This window comes from Oncorhynchus masou, chromosome 33 (genome assembly GCF_036934945.1).
Source record: "Oncorhynchus masou masou isolate Uvic2021 chromosome 33, UVic_Omas_1.1, whole genome shotgun sequence".
NCBI lineage: Eukaryota > Metazoa > Chordata > Actinopteri > Salmoniformes > Salmonidae > Oncorhynchus > Oncorhynchus masou.
In genome coordinates, this window is record NC_088244.1 from 26496521 (window position 1) to 26508257 (window position 11737).

Genomic DNA, 11737 nt, shown 5'->3' on the forward strand with positions numbered 1-11737 from the left:
AGATGAGTGATGTAGGATATGTAAACATTTTTAAAGTGGCATTATTTACATTTACATTTAAGTCATTTGGCAGACGCTCTTATCCAGAGCGACTTACAAATTGGTGAATTCACCTTATGACATCCATTTAAAGTGACTAATTATAGGCATAGGCAAGATGCTGTAGATGGTATACAGCATTATATACATATGAGATGAGTAATATAAGATATGTAAACATTATTAAAGTGGCGATATTTCAGGTGACAAGTGATACCTTCATTAAGTCCATTTATTAAAGTGGCCAGAGATTTGAGTCTGCCTCTTGATGTTAGTGATGGCTATTTAACAGACTGATGGCCTTGAGAAGTTGTTTTCAGTCTCTCGGTCCCAGCGTTGATGCACCTGTACTGACCTCGCCTTCTGGATGATAGCATGGTGAACAGGAAGTGGCTCAGGTGGTTGTTGTCCTTGATGATCTTTTTGGCCTTCCTATGACATCGGATGCTGTAGGTGTCCTGGAGGGCATGTAGATTGCCCCCGGTGATGCGTTGTGTAGACCGCACTACCCTCTGGAGAGCCTTGCGGTTGAGGGCGGTGCAGTTGCCGTAACAGGCGATGATACAGCTGTACCAGGCGATGATACAGGGGAGATACTCATTTGGTTCAACAATGGTGGCCATCTTGAAGCATGTGGGAACAGCAGACTGGGATAGAGATTGATTGAATATGTCCGTAAGCACATCAGCCAGCTGGTCTACTCATGCTCTGAGGACGCGGCTAGGGATGCCGTCTGGGCCGTTAGCCTTGCGAGGGTTAACACGTTTAAATGTTTTACTCACATTGGACACGGAGAAGGAGAGCCAACAGGCTTTGGTAGCGGGCCGTGTCAGTGGCACTGTATTGTCCTCAAAGCGAGCAAAGGAGTTGTTTAATTTGTCTGGGAGCAAGACGTCGTTGTCCGTGATGGGTCCACTTTGTTATCTAGAGATTGGACATTGGTGATTAATATGCTCGGGAGCGGTGGATGGTGTGCTCGCCTTCTGAGTCTGACCAGTAGGCCACTCCGTCTGCCTCTCCTGACATTGCTTTTATATCCAATAGTTCTTCCCGGCTGTATGTAATAACACTTGAGATTTCCTGGGCTAACAATGTACAAAAATAATACATAAACTAATACATTAAAAAACAAATAACTGAGTAGTTTTTTGAGGACCTGAAGCGAGGCGACCATCTCTGTCGGCGTCATCTTGCTGTATTCTTGATACCATTTGAAAGGAAACACTCTGTGGAAGTTTGTGGAAATGTGAAAATAATGTACTAGAATATAAAATATTAGATCTGGTAGAAGCTAATACAAAAAAAAATTAGAATATAAAATATTAGATCTGGTAGAAGCTAATACAAAAAAAAAAAATTTTTTTTTTTCTCCCATTGAAACGCAAGAGAAAGGCCATGATGTACTATTCCAGGTTAGGCTCAATTTAGATTTTGGCCACTAGATGGCAGCAGTGTATGTGCAAAGTTTTAGACTGGTTTAATGAACCATTGCATTTCTGTTCAAAATTTAGTATCAAGATTGCCAAACTTTGCAATCATTGTTTTTTGTTTATAATACATTTCAAGTATCTTAGTCTCAGTATTACTCTGGTACCGTAGATTTGCCCGTGTGCTATTTCACCAGTTGTCATACTGTTGTGCAATTACATTTTTGAAGCCACCTCAAACATTTCAAGCATCAAAAGACAGAATCATCTGGGTTTTTTCAGGGGATAAATATACTTTATTCATTTAAAATATTATGTAATAAAAAGCTAAGTAGCATTCCTTTCATGGTGAGGTTCCAACCTCACCCATGCATATTGTTACCCACAAACCAAAATGATTAACGTTAAGCCTATACTTTGACAGGTGTGAGTGTCTCAGTATGAGTATATCACAGCTCCTCCCTGTGCTCTTTGCCCTCTTTCTCTTCCTTGGCTGTACTCTGTGTGTCTACACCGGACTCCTGGCCTCCCCCTCCCTCCTGTTCCCCTTCCTTGTCCTGTTTGTCTGTCCACACGGGGCTGCTGGTGCTGGGCTTGGCCAGGCGGAACTGTGTGGGCCTCAGGGAGTAGCAGAAGGGTTGTTCCTGGTCGGGGTGGCAGGCTTTGGTGCCCCGCAGGCGTCTCACAGAGAGGCGTGAGCCCTCAGTCAGAGCCGGGGTGGACAGGGACATGAAGGTATCCTTCACCCACAGGAGATCTGAGGGCTTGCGATGTTCTGAGTTCCCCGATCGCCGCTGCCAGGTGCACTTGCTGAGCCGGAGCTCCACGCGGGCTTGGGCTGGCTTGAGGGGCCGAGGACTGGGTTTGTGGGTGGGATGGGGTCTGGGGGCCCCTGCTGGGCCTGTGAGTCGGTTGGGACCGGTCTGCAGGAAGGGACCATTGTGTGTAGTGACAGGGGCAGGATGGTCAGTGGCATCAGTGCCAGTCAGGGGTACCAAGACAGCCGTCATGGCTACAGGAGAAAATGTGTTTTCACTCACTGACTTCTCCCGAGACACTGATGCTACAGACTCGGTCTTCTGAGTCCTGCTGGTGGTGAAGGGCATTTGGGTGGAGACACTCTTTGGGTGCTGGGCTTGGAGGGGTACTGCTGTTTTGCTCCTGCGGCTGAGAACAGGGACATGGGCAGTCTCGCCATCATACAGTAGCACAAAGTCCCTCTGGCTGGCCAGTGGCAGCAGCTTCAGGCCACAGCGACACTTGTTGAAGATCTCCAGAGTCAGATCTACAGGAGATAAGGCATAAGGCTGTAAGGGCTGACTAACCTACAGCTGGGTAGTAGCTATCACACATCAGGCTATTTTCAACTCTCCAATAGAAAAACAGAGAGAAGCCACACACAGGCAAACTAACAAATTAAAGGTGAACACATCATCTCGTTATCTTGAATTACAAAGACAAAAAAAGTATTTCCGAACTGAGTTTATTTCTGAGATCAGCTGCATTTGAGGATATCTTGTCAAATTCTTGAGGTAATATTATAGTCCAACAGAACTAATTAAGCCAGTCATGTGAACAGTAGTGTGTGCTCACCCAAAGTTTCCACAACAGTACTGGGAATCACTTCCTTCAGGGCCTCACAGTTGGTGTGGAGGGCTGGGTTACAGTTCATCTCCAACAGCCACACCTAGATGAGGACAGACAAAGGCACAGCAAGCACATAAACTGTTAGTTTGACCAACCGCTCACAAATACTTTGAAACTCACACACACTTTACATTAAAAACCAATTAGGTGTTTTGCCAACCTTAAAGTCATCGTCAATCATGAAATCACAGCCAATCAGGTCAAAGTACCCCAGTTTACGATCTAGCTTGGCTTTCACAGCGAAGAAACACTGGATCATGATCTGCTGCATTCGCTTCTAATGAATGGATAACAGACATAAGGTAAGATAAACAGACAGACAGACAGGCAGACAGACAGACACAAAGGTGTGGGTGGAGAGGATGTCATTTGTAGTCTCTCCCAGAAGTAAAATCACATCACTTAACTATAAATAACACCAATGATGCTTTCATAATTGGTCCCTGAAGGGTTAACTTAACCATGATGTAAACATAAAAAAAAAACATAAAACTCACGGCGAAAGCGCCAAGCACCCAGTCCCTAGGCAGGCCCTTGGCAACACTGAGCTTGTCATTGACGTAGGTGTTGAATCGATCCATGGACCAGACGGTCTCCTCCTTCAGCACGCTGTAGAGAGGGTTCTTCTTCTGCATGTACTGTGGGGAAACAAAAGAGGGACCAGGATACACATGAATGGCCAGAGAGAGGAGTTGTTACAGGGCCAACAGTTTGAGACTTGATTGGTACCATTATTTTATGACCTGGTTTCTGGTCTATTTTCATGCAGTATCCTATGGAGATGCATCTGTTGACAACCTGATTCTGAAATAGTAATACTCTGCTTATATCACTAAACTTGCAGGTCAGGGGAGCAGGTTGATATTTATTGTCATGAGTTGTCCTGGAGAAGAATTGAGCATTTTCCCTTTAGACAGGCCAACTGCAACATCAAAACTGCCTATATTGTAAAGATTCATTATTTTTTATTTTACTTTTTGTCTTCATTGAAGGTTAGGGTTAGACATTAGGGTTAACAGTGTGGTTAAGGTTAGAGTTATAGTTTGGTTTAAAATCAGCGAGTGACCACTCTGCAGAGCTGCCTCCAGAACAAGATTCATGACAAAAAAACACTATCCTGCTCAGGGGAGGCAAAATAATTTTGTATACCAAGAAAGAGAAGCATATTTTTCTACTAACCTGATTGGTCAAATGGGAAGAAAGGTTGGGGGAGTTGGGGTCATAAAGGTCACAGGTCAAGCGCACGTAACCATGGCGAAAAAATACCATGTAGGGTGAGGTGCAGGCAATGAGGAAATAGGAGCGCACATCAAACTTTCTCCCCTTTAAGAGCAGAGGGTTCTGGACATACCTGAGGAAACATTAGATATACATTATAATCCACTTGGCTGATCTAGGATCGTCTCCGCTGTCCAAATAATCGTATTCATTATGATAAGGAAAAACGGATCCTAGATCAGCATGCATACTCTTTCTGAATACAGGCCCAGAGCCTTGTCGCAATAGATACAAGGCTGAGAACGTCACGAAAACAATGCGCACGCTTCATTGTTATTGATACCATGTCTTGTTTGAGGTGTTTTGACTGATGTTTTGTCTGTGCCAAATGTCTCAAATTCATGAGCTAGCTAACCAACAACTGTAACGATATATTTGAGAGATGAGGTGCTCTATGTGAAACTTTATTTATATATAGTTTACATGTTGTCAACAATCTATGCCAACACCGTCTGTTTTGCGGCATAGTTGCGCACGCGTCGGTTTTGTTGCTAATAAACCAACCCGTCTTTAGTACATCGCTCTTTTAAAAACAGATCTTGCATTCCCTCTGTTGGTAGAAATGTAATAATATATCAAATTCGTCAACTGAATATAGCAGACAATGGCAGTTTTGCAATTCATGGAGAATTACTACAGTATAACCACATCGAATAAAATCAGAATTATAGAATGTATTTGATGATAGTATAATCTGCAATTCCTTTTGGTTTTGCAGACACAGTACTGAACGTTCTTATAAAGTAGTGTTCACAGCCCTAGTGTTCACCCACTGCTGCACGATGCGTGCCTGGGGCAAGCGAAAAGGCAGCGTCCTGTTGCACTGGGTCTCTGCGATGTTCTGCAGCTTGAGTCTGAAGGCCGAGACGTCTTCCTGGCTCCTCAGGAGGAAGATGCCTCGCCCCTGGTTGAGGCCCGTGGGCTTACAGATCCACATGCTTGTCTCCTCATCACACATACCTAGCAACGCAACATGGTCTTATTAGAATATATCACGTAAACTTGAATGAAATTACTAATACGTGCAAGAGCAGTGTGCTTTCTTTTTTCGCATTATTCCCATGCACCTGCAACAATATAACTCAGATGTGGGAATACTTTTTAAATGTCTTATTAGAATATCTCAAAATAGTGACATTTAATAATTGTAGTAATATGTGATCTATGCAGACAAATTAGTTATATGTCACCTTTGCTGACTACATTACCTACAGTACCAGTCAAACGTTTGGACACTGCCTACTCATTCATAAAAAAAAACTATTTTCTACATTGTAGAATAATAGTGAAGACATCAAAACTAGGAAATAACAGATATGGAATCTTATAGTAACCAAAAAAGTGCTAAACAAAGAGATTCTTCAAAGTAGTGACCTGTCACGCCCTGACCATAGAGAGCTTTTTATTCTCTATGTTGGTTAGGTCGGGGTGGGTCATCTAGGTGATTTATATTTCTATGTTGGCCTGTCTCTGATTAGGGATCATATTTAGGCAGCCATTTCCCCTTTTGTTTTTTTGTGGGATCTTGACTATGGATAGTTGCCTGTTAGCACTATTATTAGCTTCACGTTTCGTTTTGAGAGTTATTGTTTTGGTTTTGCTGTGAGTTTCACTTAGAAATAAAAAGATGTGGAACCCAGATCACGCTGCGCTTTGGTCCAGTTATTATAACGTTTGTGACACGACCCTTTGCCTTGATAACAGCTTTGCACATTCTTGGCATTCTCTCAACCAGCTTAATGAGGTAATCACCTGTAATGCATTTCAATTAACAGGTGTGCCTTGTTAAAAGTTCATTTGTAGAATTTCTTTCCATCTGAATGTGTTAGGGCCAATCAGTTGTGTTGTGACACACTAGTGGTGGTATACAGAGATTGCCATATTTGGTAAAAGACAGAGTCCATATTATGGCAAGAACAGCTAAAATAAGCAAATAGAAATGACAGTCCGTCATTGCTTTAAGACATAAAGTTCAGTCATTCCAGAAAATTTCAAGAACTTTGAAAGTTTCTTGAAGTGCAGTCAGAAAAACCATCAAGCGCTATGATAAAACTGACACTCATGAGGACCGCCACCGGGAAGGAAGACCCAGGTTTGCAACTGCTGCAGAGGATAAGTTCATTAGAGTCACCAACCTTAGAAATTGCAGCCCAAATAAATGCTTCCCAGAATTCAAGTAACTGACACATCTCAACATCAACTGTTCAGAGGAGACTGAGTGAATCAGGCCTTCATGGTCAAATTGCTGCAAAGAAACCAATACGAAAGGACACCAATAAGAAGAGACTTGCTTAGACCAAGATGAGTCCAAATTTGAGATTTTTTGTTTCAACCGCCATGTCTTTGTGAGATGCAGAGTAGATGAACAGATGATAGGGGTGGCAGGTAACCTAGTGGTTAGAGAGTTGGACTAGTAACCAAAAGGTTGCAAGATCAAGTCCCCGAGCTGACAAGGTAAAAATATGTTATTTTGCCCCTGAACAAGGCAGTTTAACCCACTGTTCCTAGGCCGTCATTGAAAATAAGAATTTGTTCTTAACTGACTTGCCTAGTTCAATAAAGGTCAAATAAAATAAAATCTCTGCATGTGTGGTTCCCACCGTGAAGCATGGAGGAGGAGGTGGGATGGTGTGGGGATGCTTTGCTGGTGACACTATCTGTGATTTATTTAGAATTCAAGGCACACTTAACCAGAATGGCTACCAGAGCATTCTGCAGCGATACAGCATCCCATCTGGTTTGCGCTTAGTGGGACTATCATTTGTTTTTCAACAAGACCATGACCCAACACACCTCCAGGCTGTGTAAGGGCAATTTGTCCAAGAAATGAGAGTGATAGAGTGCTGCATCAGATGACCTGGCCTCCACAATTACCCAACCTCAACCCAATTGATAAGGTCAGGGATGAGTTTGACCGTGGAGTGAAGGAAAGCAGCCAACAAGTGCTCAGCATATGTGGGAACTCCTTCAAGACTGTTGGAAAAGCTTTCCAGGTGAAGCTGGTTGAGAGAATCCCAAGAGTGTGCAAAGCTGTCATCAAGGAAAAGGGGGGCTGCTTTGAAGAATATAAAATATAAAATTATATTTAGATTTGTTTAACACTTTTTTGGTTAGTAATAAATCAATAAAAACCCATGAATAAGTTGGTGTGTCCAAACTTTTCACTGGTACTGTATGTGTCACAATAATTAGTTATTTATGTCACAAAGCAGACTAAACCTTATTGTTGTCATTATGCATGTTATATTTCACCTGATTGTTGTAATTTTGCCGTAGGCTTGAGAGATGCTGTTTCAATTTATAATATGCAGATGTATCATTGTCATCCTCTTAACTTAAAGGAACAATTGTAGGATTTTCAAGAAGCAAAGTGGCACTTGCCACACCATCATGATGATGCAAAATGTATCATCATGATGGTGTGGCAAGTCGCACTTTGCTTCTTGAAAGTCCAACATCCTGAAAACTTGACTGCTGACATGCAAACATTCGGGGTCTGTGGACTAATGAAAAAATACCAAAATATAGTTTTTGAGTGGATTTATCCTTTAACTTTTAGAATTAAAGTTACTATTAACTTCATGATGATACACATTGCAAGTTATAATGCATCCTTCTATGGCAGCTGAGTCATAAGTCTACTTGTGCTATTGGTGTGGGAGAACTGGGAGAACTGACTGTGTCATGGTTTCTTCTTGAACCCTTCTGCCTCTTTAACAAACCTAACTGCAGAAAGTGAAATTAACAGGTTTCGAAATGCCTTGAGGCCAATACATAAAGCTTAATAAAGAGCAGTGATACTAACAAGAGCAGTGTGCAGGTTTCTTCTTTTTTTTCTCATGTTATTCAACTGTTACCATGCACCTGCAACAAAGATAGCTCAGATGTGTGAGTGCCTTTTGAATTTTGAAATGAACAGCTTTGAAATGAGGTGAAGAGCAATGGTGGAAGGCCTGCTACAGTGAGGCGGTAGTCACTGTTAAAGGACTGCGGGTGTCATGGCTTTTCACTACATGTCTCTCAGACATGCCCTCTGCCAACATTTCTCTATAGCAACACAACAGGTTTCTCTTGTGATTTTATCACAATAGCCTACTGGGAACTGAAGTGCTGTACCTTAATGTTCCATCATAAAAATAAATAAATAATAATACATTCAAATCGCCAGGACAACTATTGTGTCACACATCTGTCAGTTACGCATGATTTGTTTTCATTGTCTTTGCCTTCATTGTCTTTTCCATGAAGCACAAGTTGCTTTTTCAACTGTAGCCCCCTACAGAATCTTGTTGAACCTGTATTGTAGTGTGCTAGTATTGACATGTTATCATGTTACTGGAGGCGTTGTATTTGACTTAAGCCTATTTTTACCTTCCTGCTGGGCAAAGAAAGCCTCTCTCTCATCTCTCATGTCCATGCGGAAGGTGGTGGGGAAAAACTCCTCAATTTTCAACCTCCTACAAGGCAGAGAAGTATTGCCATTAGATGAAAGGTCACAGTATTACTTAAAGGGATAGTCCACTTTTTAAAAGTGTTATCTTATTTTCAATACTGGATTTAAAACGGATGCAGGAAAATCAATACCCTAGTGAAGTAAAAAAATAAAATAAAGGGAACTAACATAAGTTATTATAGAAGTAGCCATTAGATGAAGTAACCATTGGAAGTAGACATGAGTAACTACTCTATAGAGACAGTATTTTACAGGACTATAATGTGAGAGGTCTATGCACCTTCTTTGTCTCAGATGCCTCACCTCAGTCCCCGACCGTGGTTGACCTTGCTGCTGAAGCGGTCATACTCCCTAAGGCTGCTAAGGAGGCCAATCTTAGTGGTCAGCACCTTGTTGTTGGGGATCTGGTAAAGGAGCTGTTCACCTACGACATGATGACATATTCAAAACCATTCTCCTTCATATAGTCATTTTATATCTGTTGTCTTCTACAAAAGAGACAAGATTTCAAACACTGAACCCAGATATATATCTGCCACTTATTTTGAAATATTCAAGACTGAATTAACATTTTATGTAACTGTAACTGTATTGATACCTCTGTGGAGTGAACCATATGAGCTTGTATAGTACAGTTACCTTCTCTGAAATTGTAATAGGTGACTGGGGATTTGATCTCGCACCACTTGAGTTTAAAGTCTTCTCTAGTCTTGTCGTAGATCCGTTGCCATCCTCTGCTCTCACAATAGGAGGTTACTCTACATTGAATAAAAGTAGTCAATACAAAAAATGGCTACACTCAGCAGATTGAATTAAGGCCTAAGTTGAATTGTCTTATCATTTCACTTCATTGGAATAGGGGAGGGACTTACATGGAGGCTCCGTTCCCTCCTCCAAAGAAGAAGAAAGACCGGGGGCCCCTGGGCTCCTCTGTCCTCCTGTCCCTCTCCCTTTCTGGATACGGTAGTAACACCACCCCCCTGGGGGAAGACCTCCTCCTGCTCCCACTGAAGCACTGCTCTTCCAGACACACATCTGCCGCACCCAGAGATATGGATCAAAACACACACTCATACACACACGATCGCACACACACACACACACACACACACACACACAGAACATGCACGCTTACACACTTGAACTGCTGAGTGCCAAATTCTATTCAAAAAATGTCAATATGTACTGTAACTAAAATGGTGGCAACTCTAGATAGGAAAGTCTTGTTTACTAAACCATAAGAAATAATATTGCTTTCATCAGCTTTGTAGTTCCTGAGTGCTGATTTTGAACATTCCTTTTCATTTCAGTATTCTAGCTTTTTTTAAATCTTTGTTCACTAAAGCATATAAGAACTGTTCACCACTGTATGACTAACTGGTCGTTTATATGCCTCTCCTGTTACTTATTATCGGAAAACTTTAACAGACAAATTAGATTTTTAGAACCTGATGAGAAAAAAACCTGAATTGAACCACCAGAATACCACCATTCTCCACACACACCTGGCCCTCCATCCTCCCCGCTCCTCCGTGCTGCAGACGTCCCCTGGTTACCTCTGAGACCTGTCTGTGGGTCCTCCTGCAGTTGGCCTACCCCTTCACTGGGTTCTGATGTCACTTCCTGTATCTTGTTGTTGTCGGCCAGGGACCCGCTGTCTCCCACCTCCTCCTCCTGTGTCCCTCTCTGGCTCTGTCTCTCCGGGGGCGTGTTGTCTCCACAGGCCAGCTGAGCTTCTGGGAGCCCTCTCACCCCTGTCTCGCCCTGAGGGCAGGGCTCAACCAAGTTCTCAGATGACATCACTTGCCACTGATGCTGACCCAGATCGTGGGAGTAGTGGAGTACTGTAACAGGAGTTTTTCCATTGAGAATGGCACCCGGACCGTACTACCTCTCTCCTTCTCGCAGTCTGTGACACCCCCCCTGTTCAAGATTGGAGACAGGAGTTAGCTGACTCATGCTGCACTTCAGCATGCACTCAGTACTAACTGGAGTGTGAAACTAAAGCTATGGATAAGATTCAAAAGGATGGCTGTTTAATTGTAGTTTCTGTTATTCTATTTTTATTGAGAAATACAATTTTTTAAATGTACTCACAAAATGCAATTTAATCTCAATGTCAAGAAAATTGTATTTTACTGTATTCATAGCCTAGTACATTTGCCAAATTGTTTTATTGCTTTATGCTTTATAGCTAATAAAAATGTTAAGGACAAGTAATTCAATTAATTAATATATCGCAAAATGCATTAAATGTAGTCCTATTGAGGAATTTGCAGAATCGAGTGGTTAGCAGAAGTGGGTAGGCAGTAAGTGATGACCTCTGACCTTATCTTGAGCTGGTCTTGTTGCGCACTGATGCCTTTAGATTTCAGCTATGCATGCAGCTATTTAGGTCCAAAACAAAAGCTTTTTCTTTTTATGCATTTCATCCAATGGTCCACATGAGGCCCTAAAAAGGAGAAAAAAATTGCCCATGCACAAATGAAATAGTGTAAGTCAATATGCTGTAATTCAGTGTTAGTCCATGTAGGTTTTGGTCTGTATAAAATACTACTGGCACACTGGTAGCCAGTTTAGCCAATGCAGGACAAACTGATTAGGAAAGTGTGTAAACAGCCACTGGTTGCCTGGGAAATGGGTGCCTTGGCAACAGTTGCTAATTCTAGATTGAATCTTGCAACAATACCACCACAAGATATACTAGTCAAGGATATGAATCCCACATGCACCCCACCTCCAAGTTTAGTGTCATTCAATATTAATTGCCAGTAAGCCTGTGGTGTGGCTTCTATAGTAATATGAGAACAGAGTGTCAATCAAAATGGATTTGCCAGTTTTCCAATGCATTTTATCTAGCAAAACTGTAAAATAATATTTTCTGGAGGGTGCA

The 11737-nt window shown here is 42.1% G+C and overlaps 1 protein-coding gene across 1 annotated transcript; it reads right to left on the bottom strand.

Annotated features, from left to right (window-relative positions):
- Positions 1 to 1753: 1753 nt before the first annotated feature.
- On the bottom strand, positions 1754 to 10644 carry ttll10 (tubulin tyrosine ligase-like family, member 10). The gene is made up of 11 exons (XM_064955976.1): positions 10350 to 10644; positions 9717 to 9879; positions 9484 to 9602; positions 9148 to 9268; positions 8763 to 8848; positions 5165 to 5351; positions 4293 to 4464; positions 3611 to 3751; positions 3274 to 3390; positions 3060 to 3153; positions 1754 to 2751 (listed from the first exon to the last, which is right to left on the bottom strand). Exons 1-11 carry the CDS (start codon positions 10642 to 10644, stop codon positions 1916 to 1918), a joined length of 2331 nt encoding a protein of 776 aa, XP_064812048.1. The 3' UTR covers positions 1754 to 1915.
- Between the last annotated feature and the right edge of the window lie 1093 nt (positions 10645 to 11737).

Coding starts and splice junctions, on each gene's coding strand:
- ttll10 (XM_064955976.1), bottom strand. CDS start 10,644: ATGTCATCTGAGAACTTGGTTGAGCCCTGCCCTCAGGGCGAGACAGGG. Junction 9,603..9,716: donor GGAGGGAACGGAGCCTCCAT/GTAAGTCCCTCC, acceptor TATTCAATGTAG/AGTAACCTCCTATTGTGAGA. Junction 2,752..3,059: donor TACTGTTGTGGAAACTTTGG/GTGAGCACACAC, acceptor TATCTCCTGTAG/ATCTGACTCTGGAGATCTTC.